Source organism: Tachysurus vachellii, chromosome 3, assembly GCF_030014155.1.
Source record: "Tachysurus vachellii isolate PV-2020 chromosome 3, HZAU_Pvac_v1, whole genome shotgun sequence".
In the NCBI taxonomy this organism is placed as follows: domain Eukaryota; kingdom Metazoa; phylum Chordata; class Actinopteri; order Siluriformes; family Bagridae; genus Tachysurus; species Tachysurus vachellii.
Genome location: NC_083462.1, coordinates 31446142 through 31467035, shown reverse-complemented (window position 1 = coordinate 31467035; position 20894 = coordinate 31446142). Strand labels below are relative to the sequence as shown.

At 39.7% G+C, this 20894-nt stretch overlaps 1 protein-coding gene across 5 annotated transcripts in view; it reads left to right on the top strand.

Annotated features, from left to right (window-relative positions):
* The first annotated feature begins 3375 nt into the window (after positions 1 to 3375).
* The window catches only part of kita (KIT proto-oncogene, receptor tyrosine kinase a), a 29502-nt gene continuing 11983 nt past the window's right edge, over positions 3376 to 20894 (top strand). The window contains exons 1-13 of one of the 5 annotated variants that reach the window (XM_060866777.1): positions 3376 to 3565; positions 9103 to 9363; positions 9772 to 10056; positions 10192 to 10331; positions 10912 to 11080; positions 12147 to 12345; positions 12445 to 12560; positions 13391 to 13505; positions 14363 to 14547; positions 17329 to 17435; positions 19206 to 19332; positions 19654 to 19758; positions 20284 to 20394. In XM_060866777.1, coding sequence (XP_060722760.1) covers positions 3511 to 3565; positions 9103 to 9363; positions 9772 to 10056; positions 10192 to 10331; positions 10912 to 11080; positions 12147 to 12345; positions 12445 to 12560; positions 13391 to 13505; positions 14363 to 14547; positions 17329 to 17435; positions 19206 to 19332; positions 19654 to 19758; positions 20284 to 20394 — 1975 coding nt within the window. In that variant the 5' untranslated portion in view covers positions 3376 to 3510. Of the gene's footprint in view, positions 3566 to 9102; positions 9364 to 9756; positions 10057 to 10191; positions 10332 to 10911; positions 11081 to 12146; positions 12346 to 12444; positions 12561 to 13390; positions 13506 to 14362; positions 14548 to 17328; positions 17436 to 19205; positions 19333 to 19653; positions 19759 to 20283; positions 20395 to 20894 lie in introns of all 5 variants that reach the window. The other 4 variants (XM_060866775.1, XM_060866774.1, XM_060866773.1 and 1 more) reach the window with 4 other exon arrangements.

Here is a 20894-nt window from a genome sequence, read left to right as displayed (position 1 = left end):
CAGAAAAAGCAAATGATACAGCGGCCTTGTGACGATATAACTATAACGACCAGAGCAAGAGACATACTGTCCTGATGGGACCTCAATGTACGCCCTATTAATAATGTACAGTTATTATAATGACCCCTTAATTATATTCATATTTATATTTTTTGTATATTCATATATAATGTATGTAGATTTAGTCTGTATATCTGCATAGTTTTATATTTAACTGCTGCTTTGCACTTCTGGTTAATTGCATCCTTGTACCCATGTGCATTGACAATAAAGTTTAATGTAATGTAATCTAATGTAATGTAATGTAATCTAATCTAATCTAATCTAATCTAATCTAATCTAATCTAATCTAATCTAGGCTAGTTAGCCTTTCCTGTTATCAAAATTTTCACTTTTGGAGTGCAGCTGTGGGGATTTGTGTTCATTCGGCCATAGTGAGGTCAAGAGACTGTTGTTGTGAAAGAAGACCTTGCTCATATTTGACATACCAGTTCATCCTGAAGGTGTTCAGGTGTTCAGGGAGAATGAATGATCTGTGAAGGACACTTGAGTATTTCAACTCCAGCCATAACACACCATGTCTCCACACACCAGGCCTCACATGTGCACAGCTTTGTACGTTGTCATGCTGAAACATGTTTGGGCCTTGCTACAGCACACATTCTACACTTTCTGCATTAAGACATTTGTGTGATTTCAAAATGATGGGAAATCAGATACCAGTGTGATGGTCCTTTGACCAAACATTTGGCCATTTAGTTTATGTGAGCATATGGTTATATATTAAAACCATTATCATGTAATGTATTATATTATGTGAAATAGCATACATCTCACTAGCATTTTAATATCCAAGGCATTGCATTTCTCTGTAATCTTGTATATATATATATATATATATATATATATATATATATATATATATATATATATATATATATATATATATATATATATATTTTAATTTATATTTTACATTAGAATATACTCTGTTTATTATGTAGCTTTGTAGAAGCCAACATTCTGTTTTCCTATTTCAGCTTAGAAAAAAATTATCAAGAGTAACTCCTCCTAGGGCTTTCGAGCCACATGCACCAAATTCGGATATGTTGTAGACGCTGGTCTGAAGTTTGTTGCTATTACTTTTCTAAGCGATCTGAGTACCGGTACTTCAGGTACCGGGTCTCAAAGTGGCCTTTTTTCCCCATAGACTCCCATTATAAACTTTGGAGGTTTATAACTCACCAAGCTTTTGAACTATCTACACCAAACTCGACCAGATCCTTTAGGGTGAGACTCTGAACAAAGGTTTAAATTGGTGTACCGACTGGCCTTTTGGTTGTGCCGCAGCCCCGCCCCCAAAATATGCAAAATCAAAAAACTTTTTACAACATGGACATGTGACATATCAAAACACTCAGAACAATGAGGGACACTTCCTCATGTGTATTCTGATGACGTCACATGACGTCACGTGATGTCACGTGAAAATAAAAAATTTTGCACAACATGGACATGTGACATATCAAAACACTCAGCACAATGAGGGGAACTTCCTCAGGAGTATTTGGATGACGTCACATGCTCGTCTCCACTTGCCTCCAAATGTTTTGGCACCCTATCTTTCTGTCCACTTGCCTCCAAAAGTAACACTGACCCTTATGTCCACTCACCTCCAAAAAGCACCGGCCTTTGCGAATACTTGCCTCGTCAAAGCCAACATCAAAGTTTGTCGCGACGAACTTTACAAATCTAGTTTATTCTTAATTCTTTTTTTCAACTTCTTAATTTAAATTCTTCTCCGAGTGTTATGTTTAAATGTTCTTTTTGCTGGCTGAGAGTTAAATTTTGTTAATAAAAAAAAGAAAGAAATTAGGGAGCACTTTGCTTTAATCCTTTGATCCATTCATGCATCTCAGCTGTAAATATGCGGCCAACTTTACTTAAGTGCTGTTGATTTATAGCCAAAAACATCGGAATTAAACCAGCAGACCCCTAGCGTACATTAAACTGTATTGTTAAACTGAGGAAAATATTAGCTAATTTGACCCCTACCTCAATTAAACTAATAACTAAACGCTTATAACATGTAATATTGACACATAATGCTGCATATTTCAATTATATAACTGTAAAGTGCCAATCACTTACCTGAACGTAGCCTACACAGTTGTGAGGAAAGCAGAAATGCCGCCCGCTGCCCGAGTCTCAGTCAAATTCGCGCCGTAGTCTCACTCCACCAATAGGAGGGAAGATGCATAGCAACCGCACTTGATTTCAGGATTCCTGTGTTTTTCCACGTATAAGCCAAATGTTTACCACAAGTCGGTGTTTCTCACTGTGTGCCATAGCTCAACCACATATGGTTCTCATGTGTTCGTTGTTATCTGGGCCACATACCTCAAAATGAGTTGTGAACCAAGAGAGCATTTCCCGCCGATTTTATAGTTATGGCAAAACAAATATGGTCACAATTTGGCCCATATCTGTATAGCCATGCCACGTCTAGGCCATATGTGCCAGATAATACCCACATGTGGCCTAAACGTAATTGCTATCTGGGTGGTGGCTTAGTGGTTAGCACGTTCGCCTCACACCTCCAGCGTTGGGGGTTCGATTCCCGCCTCCGCCTTGTGTGTGTGGAGTTTGCATGTTCTCCCCGTGCCTCGGGGGTTTCCTCCGGGTACTCCGGTTTCCTCCCCTGGTCCAAAGACATGCATGGTAGGTTGATTGGCATCTCTGGGAAATTATCCGTAGTGTGTGAGTGAAAGAGAGAGTGTGTGTGTGCCCTGCGATGGGTTGACACTCCGTCCAGGGTGTATCCTGCCTTGATGCCCGATGACGCCTGAGATAGGCACAGGCTCCCCGTGACCCGAGGTAGTTTGGATAAGCGGTAGAAAATGAGCGAGTGAGAGATTTCACTATTTCAATTGTGTCTGATAGCTCATAGGCTATTAAACGTTAAATGTTTATAAATAGGCTTTAACAGCACATAACTTTCTATAATACGTTTAATTTATAATTTCCTATTGTTAGGTTTGAATTAAATTCAGGAATTGTGTCCCTATGAGTAGTTATTCCCGGGGAGTGTTTAATTATCAGCCATCCCAATTCCATCACGATGAAAGTAGACGCTCAAGGCTACTTTGACACCTTGTAATTTGTGCGTGTCAGGACTCAGGTATGACAAGGCACTTACTGTAAACACACACACACACACACACACACACACACACACACACGATTAGTGTTGCAGACGCAGGCGCCCCGCCTATATTCCTCAGACTCCTAACGTTACGCGCGGCTTTGTTGGGTAGAAAATAGCGCGGCTCCTTTAAGAGCGCAACACGCCTCGCTCCAGAAGCGACACTACTGTGGCATAAGAGAGCGCACAGGATAACAAGAGGACATAAATATATACACACACTCACACGTGCACACACACACGTACACAATACTTACTTACATACATACAGACACCGTAAGAGAAATCTAGATGGAATTATAAGAATGGAATACCACTGGTTTCTGTTTCTTGTCGAGTTACAGTTTCTCTTCCGACCAGGTAAGCTGCTGCCTTTTTAAAAAAAAAATACCTATACCTTAACTTCTTCTTTTACAAAGTCTACATGCTTTCCATTAAAAATAAAAATAAAAGAAGTTCACAAGCATTAATGCGTCACGCAGTCTCCGATTTCTGTGCGCAAAAGTGATTGAGTGTGTAGGATCTGGCTGGAGATAATAGTGTGTAAACGTGCTTCTCGAGGTGAATGTGAGCATGGTAGATGTTTATAATTATGTGCACCCCTGGTGTGGGGGAAAAAGGAGGTGAATTAGTCTGGAAACTTCTCTAAAAAGCTTGAACACCTGAGATCTTTCAGCACCAAAGTGATGATGAGTGCACGAGCTCGTTCAGATGGAATTTAACACAGCAGTGTGAGAATTAACACCTGTAATGTTACTTTAGCGTGGTATTTGTGGCATAGACATATCCAACGCTGTGCATAGATTCAGACTTCTGATCAGACACTTGTTGCATGCGGTGTAGCTGTTTTGCTCCGTTTGCTTAACATTATGATCTGTTTCTCTCTCTGTCTCTATCTCTCTGTGTGCGTGTTTTGAGCTCACGGTGTGTTGAGTTGAGCAGTTACTGGAGGAGATCGGAGAAACCGGATATTGGCGTGCTTAGCCGCGGGGAGATAACGTAACGTAACGCAGTGCAGCTCGCGCGGCTTTTCAGTAAATAATTCATGACGCGCGCGCTCATGTCCGCTCCGTGCAACACAGTGCGGTGGGAATGAACAAAAACATTCTGTTAAAAAAAAAAAAAACGTGCGCTTAGATTTGACTATAGTTTGGGTCACCATAAAAAGTTCATTGTGACTGGTACTAACAGCTTACTTAGCTTATGAGATATAGAGTCTTGATTAGTTCTAGGTGAATTCTATATTTATGGAACGGGCGCGTGCTGACTGTAAGCTGAATGACATCATTATTTATTATTCACTTATAATAGGACCGTTATCTCGTGGCACACCTTGATGTTCATTTCGATGCATCTTTATTTTGCAGTCTTTACTATTCAGATTGACAGTATAGCATCGAGAAGAGTGTTTTTATCGGGTGATCTGTAGTTAATGCTAAAACCATCATAATATCTCATATAAACAAAGGCTCATAACGTGTACATTTGCCTGCAGTTGGTGTGTTAGCTTTATTCTGCCAGGCAAAGCCACAGGGGCCCAAATGAGTCAGGAGGCCCCAAAGTCAAAGTCTTATTAACTAACCAGAGTTAAGGGTCCAAACTTCTCCCAGAAAAACTGAAAAGTACTCTACACTTTAACATATGCCTCTATCATTGCACCTTGAAAGTGAGCGTTTATCACTATTTTCTGCAGGAATATAATTGTTATTGATGTCATTCAACATCGGGGCCTTTCGTGCATCCGTTCCCAGGGGCCCATTGTTTCTGAATATGTGGATATGATGCCCAAACGTTAAAGAGTAAAGGTTTAAATATTGAAATACATGCACAATTAAGAAGAATTTAGAATATATATATATATATATATATATATATATATATATATATATATATATATATATATATATATATATATATTCTAAAGGCACAAAAAAGTCTACACCACTGCATAACCAGGAATGATGCAGTTCAGTAGAGTTTCTATAGTTTCTTTCGTTACACAATGAGCAAACAACAACAACCGAAGAACTGTTGCAACACAACAGCAGACACAAACAGTGCGAAATGTTCTTTAAGGAACAAAAACCGGTTCTCCTGAAGAACCTTTTCTAGCATGTTTATTTTCCAGAAAGTTGCCAGATAAGCCGCGGGCTGCATTATAATGATCTGACTTCTTGAAGATAAATGAACTGAAATGCTTTAATAGTTGTAGGTCGTTCAATAAAGTAATGTTTTGTTGTAGTGCAGAAGCCAGAGCGCACATCAAGTGAAACTGGTTATTTATGGCTGTACCTCCTTCTCGCCCAAACGATGACATTAAATCTGACAGTACAGGATGTCAGAAGGCGTGCCAGATCGTAGACTGCTTAAAGAAACTTTAGACATCCATAAACAGGCACAGACAAATCAGCTATTTATAAACTTAATTGAACCGACAGCTTCTATACTGCGGCTTGGAAATCGATGACACGCGATGGGAGTTGCATTAAAAAGACATAAAAAATAAGTGTTTTTTTTTTGCTGTTTACTTTGCTGCTGTCTGATTAGCATGCATTTTATTTTCTCTCTGAAACTTGCGCACTAAATCGTTACTATATTTTGACTCCTGTTTTTGGTCTTTGGATGCACGCACTCAGTGCAAAAGGAAAGGCAGCGCGAGCGCACAAGGGACAAGGCACACAGAGCGTGTTTTCCGTTTTGCTCGGGGTGACATGTCGTTAGTACAACAGACATAAAGTCAGAAAACAGAAATTTGGACGCAAAAATATATACGTGGTCTCGCGCATGCAAATTGCTCATGCAAAAAAGTTTGGGTTAAACTGGAACAGTGACTCAACCCCAGACCTCCCAAACTAATGAGCTTGTGTCTGAATGACCACAAATCCCAACAACAAGCTTCAAAATCTAGTGGAAAAGGTTAAGGTTAATGCATGCGGTTTTGGTTTGCTGGGTATGATGATCAGGTGTCCAAATACTTTTGGTGTTTAGTGTATTTTCATTGCAATCAAGTTATTGAGGTTTTTATTTTGTCGTGTTGATGTTGCACAAGCCAGAAAAAAGGACTTCATCTAACTACAACACTGCACAAAATTAGCTGAGTTGTTTTACCACAAGGTAAAGCTGAGTTTGGACTTAATGATATTATCACAATTAATGATAATAGTATCATTAATGATACTATTAATGATAGTAACACAATTCCACCAAATCATTTGTCACACCACACCACCATAATCAGCCCATCTTCAATGTATGACATCCTCAATCCTCAATGTGTCAAAAGATGAAGCACTTTTTGTGACATCAGCCTGTTTTTGTTATCAGGCAACAGAAGATCTAATTTTTTTACTGCAGTTAAAATTGAAATAAGGATAATATTCTAAAAGAGTAATTTTAAACAAAAATACCAGACCACTTTTATGTTCAATGTGACTGTCAAAATTCAGTCAAGTCAGCATCACCTTTTGGGCCTTGTTGCTTTCTTGTTTGCCATATTTTTGGTGCTCTGACGGTTCAAGCGTCCATTCTGAACAGTTCAACCAATTTAAGAGGAATTAGCAACAGTACGGTGTTGCCTAAAGTCTAATCCTTTATTTGCACATTATGGCCAAAGGTATGTAGACACCTGATACCCACATGTGGTTCTTCGCCAAACTGTTGCCACAAAGAAGGAAGTGTAAAAGTCTTTGTATGCTGAACCATTTTTCAGTTTTCCTTCACTGGTACTAAGAGGTTTAAACCTGTTCCATCATGATGATGCACCTTCGCACAAATTGAGCTCTAGACATGAAAACCATTAAGGTTTTAGTGGAAGAACTTGAGGGTCCTGCACAGAGCCCTGACTCTGACTCAACCCTACAGAACACCTTTGGGATGAACTGGAACACCGACTGCACCCCAGACCTCCTCACCCAACATCACTAATTCTCTTGTAGCTGAATGATCACAATTCCTCACAGGCATCCTCCAATATCTAGTGGAAGGGCAGGGACTAAATATGGAATGGGATGTTTATCCAGCACATATGAATGCGATGATCTGGTGTCATCAGTAAAGACACCACTAGTGTATTTATTCATTTATTTATTTACTGATTTGTATCTCTGATATACTGTACTGTACCTAGTACAGTTAGATGTCTGGTCTTTGCGAATCTAGTCTTTCTTCCCATTACAATTTTTCTCTCAGTTTTTTCTCTATATATATATATTAACCTTAGTTACTAGGACACTTGATTTGAAGAGACTTGGAAATGTCTTTTCTATCTGCATGAGAGATGTGGTCAGTTGTGTAGATGCGATATTTGTGATGCTTAAGCCACCTTCAAGGATCTTTTAGTCTCTGCTGTTTACAAAAAAAGCAGTCACTCACTCAGAAGAAAACGCACCCAACAGGAACCAGTCAAATCTCATAATAGCCATTTACTAAAAACCAGGAACCTCTAAACCAGAGTAAATATGCTGTAAATATAATCCCAAAGCACACATGCTGAAATAACTGGTGACGTATTTAGTGTTGACTCTCTTTCTCACTAAGTCTGTCTATCTTTCACTTTTTCACACACACACACACACACACACACACACGCACACATACATACCTCTGCATAGCAGTGAGCCATTTTCTACCTCATCCTTCTCTTTCTTCACCTCGTGATTACAATAATTACTAAGTACTAAGTAGAAATGCTTACACATTAGCGATGGTGTATTTAAGAATCACTGAAACGCTTAAAGTACTGGATATAAAAGCAAATGCCAGACCTTGTTTTTGACAGTTTATCAGCTTATCAGACATTGAGGATGAGGAAGTTTTATTTATTATGGACAATATTTGCTGTCTGGTACTGTAGTTTTCTGCAGTATACACGTCACACCAGCTTCTGTGGCATATTTGGACAGAATGTTGGCAGCCAAGATCACAACAACTCAATACTAATTTTAATTGAAATTAGACCTGTTTAACTGCTTTCCACAATCCATGTCAAAAAAAAAAAAAAAAAAAAAAAAAAGAATAATGCAGTGTGTGACCACAGTAAGTGCGACCGTTTACTCCGCACTCATGGTTGCTGTTTGTTTGCTTTTGTACCATATTGTAAAATAATATGATATGCCATGATATCCTTCTGTGCAAATCCTTGTTCAAACGTTTGTATCCGTGTTATGACTCTTCAGCTTCAGCTTGTTTGTCAGTCACATGCAAGGCGGATTCAGGTTAGACACGCATGCGGTTTACTAAAGATTCAAAGAAGTGACTCGTACACAACGCAAACACAAGTGCATGTTTATGAACGCTACTATGATATCAGATATAAAATACAACCTAGAAGGGCTACAGTTTGACGGGCATGTTGATTAGTAAATGGAGTAAGACATGGCATTTCCCTTCTTACTTTGCCAGACATGTTTGTAAGCTACTTAAACTGGCGCATGTCATGGCAAAGTAATTTGTCATAACATGCAAGAGGAGCTTCAGTAAGAGCCAAGGATATGGAGGAAATGAGCTCACACACTCACTCACACAGACACACACACACATAATATTGATCATGTTAGAATGATTCTCATTATTGATGAGGATTAGGAATTGCTAGGTGAAAATTTTGTGAAGAAATAAAACAAGCTGCTATGTAAACATGCTTCCCAACTTGGCTCAGGTGAGACTGACAATGATGAACTGCAGCACGGTACAGTAAAGGTTACAAAGCTATTTTTTTTAAACCACTTGGGAGCTTTATGTGCTGTAAATGAGCTAGGATATATTTTTATGTACCCTACCTTTTTTGCACACTACCAACCTACCAATGTTTAATACAAAAACCCTTAAAGCCCATTTCAGTTCTGCACTTTTTTAAATTCCCTATAGAGTAATGTTTGACCTGTTTGACCAATTTATAGGCAGTACCAGGCCTGTAATTACACCAGACGGATCCCAGCTCGCGGTGCAGCTGTATGGCCAATTTGTCCTTCGTTGCCATGGTGAAGCACCCGTGCGTTGGATACGGGAGGATCGTCCAACTCGGACAATAAAGGAGGAGAAGAGGGACCACCACCTGTCAACCATCAATGTTACCAGAGTGACTCCGCTGTTCCGGGGCAATTACATTTGCTTGGAGGAGTCCACAGGACAGAATAACTCCATTTATGTGTATGTTACAGGTAGGTGAAGCTCATAGTATTTGTGTGTGTTTGAGAGAAAAGCAAAGAGATTCTGTATGTCTGAATAACACATAGCTGTGTGACAGATCACAAATCCCGCTCTTGCACATGTGTACGAATAGATGTGTTTTATTTATTAATAATTCTTCACTTTAAATCCAACGGATCCCAACATGTCCCTAAGCAGTAACCATCTACAAATTGCTATGAAATGGCATGGTAAAAGGGTCCCATTGGGTCTTTTATATCCATCTTATTTTGTTTCTCTCCTCACAATCTTTCTCTCTACCATTCAGCCTGACTCTCTCTCTCTCTCTCTCTCTCTCTCTCTCTACTGCAATGTCATGTCTTAATCTTAGACCCTTGATTGTGTTTCATTGGTTCTTGATTTAGCCTTCCTCTTAGCAGATCCTGACAACGCCTTCAGAAAGCCCATTATCACTGACATCATGGCTGGGGCAAGAGACACTGCCTCAATCCCCTGCCTACCCACCGACCCCAGAATGGTTAACCTGCATTTGGAGACGTGTGACGGAGAGCCACTGCCATCCGGGATGAGGTACAGCGCTAGCATTGAGACAGGCATTTCCATTGTGAACGTCCAGCCCAACTACAAGGGATGCTATATCTGCGTGGGAATTCTGGGAGAGACGACTGCACAGTCTGTGCATTATAACCTTGATGTGCGACTGGGTAAGAGACACAGAAAGACAGAGACAGACTTTTCTCTCTTCATGCACTATTAATATAGATCCTGTCAACGCAGCTTAGCAGTCTATGTCGAATATTTGTTCTGTTAACCATTTTTTTGTACTGATTGGCTGTCAGTTCCAGAAACACCACCCCGTATTTCACTTCACGAGCGTGACCGGGTGCTTCGTACCCAGGGCCAGAGACTCACCCTCACCTGCTCCACTTCTAATGTCAACAGTGATATAAAAGTTAACTGGGTGCCACCTCTCGGAGTGGTAAGAACGCAGGCAGATTCTTCTGTGCATACCTGTACCGTATTCTGTGCGTGCATACAGTACACACAGGCTCACACACACACACACACACACACACACACTCATCGTTTTCATGTAACAACCCATTTACACTTTGCATATTAACTGCATGTTTATTCAACGGCACAAAATGACACTACAGCTCTAAATGGTAATGGCACTTCAGTTGCTTTTGATCTGGAGCTCTATGAAATCATATTAACTTGTAAATATTTTCCACATGCATTTTAATATTAGAGAAATATTGTTCCGGGAATGTAAATCCTTGTATGATGCAAGATGTTGCAACTTAATATGCTTTACTGTGTAATACAGTGACTCGCTGATACAGCTAATCTTAAACGCCACAAACAGAGCCTGAAATGAATAACCTGCATTGTTATCATGTTTCAATTAGATCTCAAGAGAATACTAATGACTGAGCAAATCAACTCATACATGCAAATACAGCATTATAACTTTTGCAAATTATGTTATGCACGTTACCGTCTTTTATTTTTTTTACCGACTCTGCGAATATGTTCTCGCTACGGTTCTACAGGAAGCATCCGTGGAGCAAAACTCGCAGCTTTTGACCGAACCAGTCATGCACAAACGTACAGCCGTCCTCCAAATAGAAGCCGTGACAACCCGGGATTCGGGAAGCTACCGCTGTGAGGCCAAGAACTCCGCAGGGATTAGTAATGAGACGGTCTGGGTGGATGTCTACAGTAAGGCCAACTAACAACTGATACACAAGATACACTACAACATTTTACATTTTAGTCTAGCTTTAGTAAATTCTCTTGCAGTCAGCTGCATGGTCTTCAAATTCATTCCACTTTATACACTGTAAGATATTTCAAGATGGTTCAACTTAACGACAAAGGTTCATCTACCGCCTTAAAAATGTGAGTAAACTGAACGAACTCAGAAGGACACAAGACAGTAGATTCAGTTCCGTTTCATGTTTGAAAGCCTGAGATCAAAATCTCCAAAAACGTCTCATCACAACTAAAGTTAAAAAGAGGAATTAAGTTCACAAATAACTGAATGTGGCGATCATGGTTTACAGAGTTTTTTTTTTTTTTTTTTTGTGCCCACATCTGTGTTCATGTGGATTTTCACTTTCAAACCAAAGAAAATACTGAGTTGCACAGAAATGGTGCAGGTTATGTTTCCACAACGAGATAATATTTTGGTTTTATTTCACGTATGAATGTAAATACCTACGTAAAATGAAACCAAAATATTATTTCCTCAATGCATCCTTTCATCCTTTTTTCTTTTACCTCAAGCATGTTTTTAAAAAGGGAGCACGGTGGCTTAGTGGTTAGCACGTTTGCCTCACACCTCCAGCGTTGGGGGTTCGATTCCCGCCTCCGCCTTGTGTGTGTGGAGTTTGCATGTTCTCCCCGTGCCTCGGGGGTTTCCTCCGGGTACTCCGGTTTCCTCCCCCGGTCCAAAGACATGCATGGTAGGTTGATTGGCATCTCTGGAAAATTGTCCGTAGTGTGTGATTGCGTGAGTGAATGAGAGTGTGTGTGTGTGTGCCCTGTGATGGGTTGGCACTCCGTCCAGGGTGTATCCTGCCTTGTTGCCCGATGACACCTGAGCTCCCCGTGACCCGAGGTAGTTCGGATAAGCGGTAGAAAATGAACGAATGAATGTTTTTAAAAATTGTTCAGTTGAAACTAAGCAGCAATAGAATGTCATTTTCAATGCAACTTGACCTCTTCAGTTTTTCGATATTTATATATATATAAACTGAATGTGTTTGAATTGTGTCTGTTTTAGGGAAAGGCTTTATTAACCTGACCCACGTAGACAACAGGACATGGAGAGTGCGTGAAGGAGACAGTCTGTCTCTGCGTGTGGCTATGGAAGCCTATCCTAAACCACACGAGCTTATCTGGAGCTACAATCGAAAAAATCTCACAAACACAACTGACCATGTTATCACCACTCACTCGCACGCGCACAGGTATGCACACGAGTACGTACACGTCTTCACTTATCAGCTTGGTGGTGGTGGTGTTTTGTTTTCCCTACATGTAGGGATGGAGATGTTTTATTGTTGTTTCTTTCTTTACAGTTATCACAGTCAGTTAAAGCTTGTGCGTTTAAAAGTATCAGAGAGCGGTGTCTACACTTTCCTGGCCAACAACGGTGACGCTAGTATCCGCCTGACATTTGAAGTCCATGTCCTAAGTAAGTTTCTAAGAAACAGATATAGCTGTGTTATGCGAGAGGAGCCAGTTGCATGTCGGTTCTGCTTCAGTGAATCATGTGACTCACAGCAGTACTCTGTTGTTACTACAGTGTCAAATAGCACAGAGCAAACAGAAGTATGTACACACTTTACAAATGTGATTGCTTTGTTGCACCATCGGCTGTTGTATGCTAATGATGTAGCTTCAATTCTCTTTTACTTTAGTTGACTATAATGTATCATGGATGCAGGTTTAAGCCCTATTCGGACGGGATTAGTTTTACGTGGGGACGTGGGGGTAAAGTAATTATTACCAGAGCTTCTCTGTGATTTTAGTCCCGTCCGAATGTGCCATCTCGGTAATCATTACGGACAATGTCAGTAAAGATTACGGCGACTTTTACCTTCTGTAAAAAGGTCCGGAAAAATGACCTCAGGTAATACTAATCCCGTCCGAATAGACCCGCTGTAAATATGTACGGTAAAATTCCGTCATTTCCTGTTTAAAAGTAGTTTTGCAAGCATGGAGGCGCCATGTTGTCTGTTTGCGCACGTGATAACAGGAAGCAACGTCATACGCACATGACGACAAGGAGGTTACTGTGGTGCGTAAAGCGAGTTACCCCTCCCACTTCTGCTAGTTTTACTGAGATGTCATGTCCAGTCCGAATTGGCCAATTAATATTACAGACGTCCTGAGGTAAAATTGCATTACTCCACGTCCCCACGTAAAACTAATCCCGTCCGAATAGGGCTTTAGAATAGAAAAGTATACTGGTTTTATTCCCACAAAGCATCTAAGCACTAAATCCTTCGCTTTAATCTGCAGGTAAACCAGCAATTGTATCTCACGAAGGTCCGGTTAATGGTCAGGTGCGCTGTGTGGCTGAAGGTTATCCCCCACCTCAGATCACATGGTACTACTGCGATCAACCCCATTCCAGGTAAACATGCTCATAGTTTGTCAATTATTCATTGTGCACATTCCTGTGCATTGCAATCTTCTTTACAGTGAAAGCACAAGCATGGAAAGTAAGAACTATCTTACTGAAAGGAAACTAATGGGTCACGGTGGTGTTTATGAGAACATCGTGATTGGTCAATGAGTGTATCATGATCGGGGCAATGAGCCGGATGGCTCAGAGCAGTCATGTGAGTTTAGAAGATAATATAGGAACAGTGTGTACTTAGAGGGACAGTTATTCTTAGATGACACACTACTGAGTAAACACCCGGTGGTGTCCCGAGCAAACCAAACACTAAACCATAACGTTCATCCAGTATAGAGGGTCAATACAGTATGAGTGTAATCGGTATCGCTATGTTTGATTTGAAATCCTCTTCTTTTTCTAATAGAATCAGCAGTCAGTGATGGTTAGTGAGTGCAACAGGATGATATCAAGTGTTGACTAGTGTATCTGTAACTGTGCAACGGATTTGCTCTAAAATCAAGCTTGATGCTTGCATGTGATCCTACATTTTTTGTCCTTACAATACAAAAAAAAAGATGTTTATGAAGTTTCGGCATGATCAAGGCTTAGATGAAGTAACATTGGTTGATCCCCGTTCCTTGTGTGTCGGTACGTGAATGCAAGGACATCACACAGACATTCAGCACTTTTTGTAGGGTTGCGTGTGTTAATTACAACAACAAACAAACCCTTTTAGGAACAATTGAAGCAAGCTTACATTATGCATGTATACATGTAGTAACTTGTATGTAGAATTATGTAAAGCGTGTGTGGGTGTGTGTCTGTGTGTGAGGTCATGACTATTGTTGATTGCTTATGTGACCCTCTAGGTGTTCTAATTTGTTAAATGCCACACAAGAGGAGGAGGACGTTGTCACCGTGACTATGACTAACCCACCCTTTGGGAAGGGAGCGGTGGAGAGCCGCTTAAACATCACCAAGAACAATTACCCCACCCTGGAGTGTGTAGCTTCAGCCGAAGGCGAGATTGTCTACACGTTGTTTTCCATCAGCGGTGAGAACACAAACAATCATGAACACCCTCCTCAGACAATAAAGCACACACCCAGTTAAGAACTAATTCCAGACTTAAAACCAGTTCTATGTGTAAAGTCAAAAGAAAAAAAAAAAACAACAGACAAGGTTACCAGGATCCAAGGTGACCAATCCCTAGGACATCAAATGAAATGCTTGTTATGTGTGTGTGTGTGTGTGTGTGTGTGTGTGTAAATGTACTGCTCTATCCTTCTGATAAAAGGTAGTACAGAAGTAGTATTGGTAGCATTGTTAGTCTTACTAATACTACACGGTAGCTACGGGTTAATAAGCCTGAACTGAAAACATAGAAAATCCAACCTTTAACGGCACTTCTGCATTAAGTTAAGCATTAACTTCGTACCTCAGGTTACTGAGAGCTTGTTGGGGCTTTATATTTTAGTCTTCTTTAAAAAAAAAAAAGAGTTCCAATAACAAAACGGCAAAACAATATAAAATGATTTGTAATTATTATTATCAGTTAAAATGATTTATTTTACAATGATAAAGACTAAATGAGTTCATTATCTGTAATGTGACAATTATATAAGGACAAAGTACCAAAATAGAGTATGTTATCATTCTGTTTGAAGATCAGTTCAGTAGATTTACCTGACGTGTAACTAACGAACTGAGGAATGTTAAGTACGAAAATTTGCATACCCTTAGGACAAAATACAGGAAAAACAACGAAAAAAAGGTTAGGTTTCAGATGTTTTTTCAGTATCATATGTTGCAAAAATATTGAATAGTATATTATAATAGTGAAATATATATATATATACATATACATATATAATAATTTAGATGTAATTATAAATTATATCTAAATTTTATTTGTTAAAATTTGCATTTAGGTCTTTGGTATAAACATAAACATATAAGCATAAACATGTCCTCTAAGTATTCGTGCGGGCCACCAGTTACCTCTCGAGCTGCCTCTAGCCTCTTTGCCTCAATCCTCTTGGCAGTTATAATTGAGAGGATCCAAAAAAAAAATTCTCCCTGACATCTGTTATAATCTTGACAGATGTCATACGCTGCCTTCTTTTTTTTTTTTATTATATATTAAAAAAAAGACTGGAGACTAAAAGCGCTATCGTAGAGAACGTCTTATTTCTTCTCAAACATTTTTCGTTGATTTTGTTGTGATCTTGTTTCAGGATACACATTTTTAAGTTCTTGGATTTCCTTTTGTGTAAATATTGGAATTGAAAAAATATATAACAGAAACCAGACCAGAAAAGATCGAAATCTTTGTACTGAGCAGCATAATTAGTTTGTGATGCATCCATGCGTTGAACTTTTAAAGCTTAATGCTTTTGTAATCTCTTTGTCCAAGCTATCATTTCCCTTTTATGTTCAATTCTATTACAAACTGTCCACTGCATCTGAGTAGCTGGCTTGGCTTCATAATAACAACCATAATTCCGTTCCGTTCTGCTGTTGTTTTGGTTTTTGATTCATTCAGGCATTACACTCCATTGAATTTCTCTCTGATTTATCGCTCGCTTTTCTCACACTCCATCACTCTCTGTTTCTGCTAGCGACTTGGCTGGAGATTTTCGACATCTCTTAGCTTCGTCTGTTCCTTCTTTCCCATTCATTATGTAGAGAATCACAGAGAAAATGTCCCAGATGTCATCTGTTGTTTGTATTTTGTAACATCTAATTTTTTGACAGACTGTTTAAGGCATCTGGCCAGCTTACCTCTCCGTTCCGTTGTGTGCCTTGCTTGGAGTGAAACTTTTCAGGGTACAGAACACTGTTTAGAAAACCCAGAGATGATTACGCCTCGCCAGTGCGGAGCAATTTATCACGCTGGGCTGAATTTCTCGTTTATTTTCATGTTACAAGCACAGATTGAGTAACATGTACATACTGCAAGGTTAAGCAAAGTTAATCAGAGTTTTTATAGAATTTCATTAGACATTTGTCTCGAACCGTAATCCTTATTTTTGTCCAAATCGGATTATTTTTTTTTTTAGTGCTTGGAGACCTCAAGTTTCTGGAGTGCTTTGATTGGTGGAGTCGGTTAGATGTGTTTCCACTGGTGTATATTCAGACGAGGCTCCTTGAGTCTGTTTGGCTGTAGTAAAGTATGTTAAGTCAAGAAGGTCTAATGTTTTCAAAGTTTAAACTTCCATAACAGACCAAGTACCAAGATCAAGATGTGTGTGTGTGTGTGTGTGTGTGTTTGTGTGTTTGTGTTGTAGAAAAGGGATGATATGAAGGCACTGTATTTTAGGCACAGTAGGACAATGGAGGGAGGGATAGCGAGATAGATGGAGGGAGGGGAGAAGATAAAGCCAGTGACCGGTTTACAGGGGATTATTTCCTGCAGCGTCGGCATTCTCTGATTTGAAATGGAGAGAAAGCTTCTTATGGCTAAAGAGCTTATTACACCTCACAGTACAAAGTAGAAAAAACAATAACACTCAAACACACACACAGAAAACAGATCCTAGCAACGCAGTCGTTGTTGGGAAACGCGTACAATGTCGTAGAGGAAAAAATAAACAAGCTCGAGTTTGTATGTGATTACAGTATGTGATTATTGGATCCCTGCATAGATAAGGGAATTGTCTACAAGTAACACTTACTCTTAGTCTTACGTTCTTTCTTTCTATTTTGTGTGTCTTATACTGTATGAACCAAAACACCAGACCGATCTTGCATCTCACCCTCACGTTAATGTCTATCAGTGTTCTCTTTTTCTGATATGTTTTTGTTATTGCTTTGTCTGTTTTTTTTCTCCCAGAACGTTCTGTTCCTCATGAGCTTTTCACTCCATTGCTGATTGGCTTCATTGCTGCAGCAGCCATCCTTTGCCTCATCCTGTTTTTTCTCACTTACAAGTATATGCAGGTAAGGCTGAACACATCATACAATTCAGAGCAGAATGAATAAGTAGTGAGATTACAGAATTTTTGGCAGGGTTACAGAGCTGATTTTTTTTAATAATAAAAAAGTTGAAGGGTTTTTTTTTCTTTATAATATCATTGATCGTTTGTATACAGTATGGAACAGCATATATATGTATGTATATGGAACAACATATATGTTTATTTTGACAGTTTTGACAAAATGTCTTTTCCCAATCCACAGTGGTGTTTAATATGAAGCTCAAACGAAAGTAGACACTCAGGACTTTAAGACTTTTTTACATTTGTGGTTTTATCTAGCCTATTATCGCAATATTTGCATAGAAAATTTGCATAGGAAAAAAAAAAAAAACACACAAAAATGTTAGATTTTATCACACAAGTTTCTTCAATGTATCTTCAAAGTAAATGGTGACATCAAACCCATTTCTGCTCTCTGAGATACCCCAAAATGTAAAGCCGTTATCTTTAACCATTAAAATTCTGTGGTTAAAAACAAAAGTATATTCAATTTTTTATATTGACTGAAAATTTCCCATAAGTCCACTGCCAGTCTGCTGGTAAAAAAGAATATTACAAAATTACTGTCTGTTATTTTATTTACTAAATATAACACACATGGGGGACACGGTGGCTTAGTGGTTAGCACGTTCGCCTCACACCTCCAGGGTTGGGGGTTCGATTCCCACCTCCGCCTTGTGTGTGTGGAGTTTGCATGTTCTCCCCGTGCCTCGGGGGTTTCCTCCGGGTACTCCGGTTTCCTCCCCCGGTCCAAAGACATGCATGGTAGGTTGATTGGCATCTCTGGAAAATTGTCCGTAGTGTGTGATTGCGTGAGTGAATGAGAGTGTGTGTGTGTGTGCCCTGTGATGGGTTGGCACTCCGTCCAGGATGTATCCTGCCTTGATGCCCGATGACGCCTGAGATAGGCACAGGCTCCCCGTGACCCGAGGTAGTTCGGATAAGCGGTAGAAGATGAATGAATGAATGAATGAATGAATATAACATACTATAACTGCTGTGTACAAAACTAATCTTCAGATTATGCTTAGGGTACCTAATAAACAACAAAATGATATTAATAGTATTCTTGTGTTCTCCTAAAGATAAAAGGGAACCCTAAATATTAACAGCTATTTAAGCTTGACATTGTATAGAATATTACAAATTCAAACCAGATGTAGAATTATTCATGTGTTTCCAGGTCAATTGTGGTTCTCATGGCAAAACACATTGTTTTGCCCCATGAGGGAACCCCTGGGGGGTGATTAGATCACTTTGTAAACCGGCACTCATGATCTTTTATGTGTCATCCATGGCAGCCATCCCACTATGCATAAGAATTCAACAGCAACAACAAACAGACACACAAACACATTGTTACAAACACACACACACGCTTAGTTTGTTATAGATTTATAGTTTATAAGAATTTCAGCACAGACATATTTAATCAGCCATCCTAAGAAAATACGTTTCATTAGTTTCGAACCACAAGGCTTATACCATTAAACAACCATAGATCAGTTGATCCCCGTGTTTAATAGTAACGGATGACATTTATTATCATTTATTGTCTCCGTGTGAGACCTGAGCTACGCTGTTGTACTACAGGCAAAAGCAGAAGTGCGCTGTTTTATTGCTGTTATAATGGACCAATAAATCAATGTGGTTTATGTCTTGTTTGGGAACATTTTCTAAAATCTGCCTTTGTCCCTTTGTTAAAAATCCATCCTGCGTATACATCTTTCAGAAACCTAAATACCAAATCCAGTGGAAAGTCATTGAAGGAATCCATGGCAACAACTACGTCTATATAGACCCGACCCAGCTTCCGTACGACCACCAGTGGGAGTTTCCACGGGACAGGCTGCGATTCGGTCAGTTTGGTATTTGTTTACCATCTCCGTCACTGGCGCCATCAGTCAGCGGTACTCTGTGTGACCCCTACTTCAATGTGTTTTATAGTGTACTGTACTTTCTGTGGGTTTTATGGAAGTATGGCATCACTCCAGACCTACAAAGCAAACTAACACATTATCCCAAAAGGGATGGTAATAGTTAACAAGTTCCCCATTTGATTTAGATCAAAGGTCATCATGGTGTGAGAGAAACTTTAGGCACGTTTCTCAGCTTTGTGTAAAAGAAGAGCTTTCAGTACAACAGATTTATATCAGTAGATTTTTTTTCTGCATCCGCAGGCAAAACTCTCGGCTCAGGAGCATTTGGGAAGGTGGTGGAAGCCACAGCATATGGAATGTCCAAGGCTGATACAGTGATGACCGTAGCAGTCAAAATGCTCAAACGTAAGTATAGTTGTGGAGATTAACGAATCCCGCAATTCTTTGTTAATACACAGGGAAGCTGCAGGTGTCAAAGGGTGTGCTATAACACCTCGTTCGGAAACACGGTATCACTCTGCAGTCACTCTGGTAAATAAAACTGTGCGAAAACTGACTCTTTCACTTGAGGGACATAACAGGTTCAGTTCCAAGAACCCAAGATCAATACTCCTCACAAAGATCAGGTTATATTACCGCTAAGACAAGACTAAGTGTTAGAGGACACAACCTACATACCCTTATGTCAGTAACGTAATATGTACTTTATGTTAAAAGGGTCAGGTTTCAGAAGCACAGTTAATAACATCTATGAAATAATATAGCACTTTTACATTGTTAGAAGTTTTTAGGTCACTTAAGAATAAATGAATTCATGAATAAACCAACAGTTTATTTTAGCGCTTAGAATGTAAGCTGCAGGTGTGGCTTTTGTCTGGCTGTTTTACAGTTTTCATATTCATCTGTCTGTCATTTGATGTTGTTCCGCAGCGAGCGCTCATGCCACTGAGAAAGAGGCTCTGATGTCAGAACTGAAGGTGCTCAGTTACCTCGGCAACCACATAAACATCGTCAACTTGCTGGGCGCCTGCACTGTTGGAGGTGAGAGAGAGAGAGAGAGAGAGAGAGAGAAAGAGACAGAGAGAAATAAAGAGAGAGAGAGAGAGAGAGAGAGAGAGAGAGAGAGAGAGAGAGAGAGAAAGAAAGAGACAGAGAGAAAGAAAGAGACAGAGAGAAATAAAGAGAGAGAGAGAGAGAGAGAGAGACACAGAGAGAGAGAGAAATAAAGAGAGAGAGAGAAAGAGAGAGAGTGAAAGAGAGAGAGAGAGAAAGAGACACAGAGAGAGAGATAAAGAGAGACAGAGAGAGAGATAAAGAGAGAGAGAGAGCAAGAGAGAGAGAGAAAGAGACAGAGAGAGAGAGAGAAAGAAAGAGACAGAGAGAGAGAAAGAGAGAGAGAGAGATAAAGGGAGAGAGAGACAGAGAGAGAGAGAGAGAAAGAGACACAGAGAGAGAGAGAGAGATAAAGAGAGAGAGAAAGAAAGAAAGAAAGAGACAGAGAGAGAGAAAGAGAGAGATAAAGAGAGACAGAGAGAGAGAAA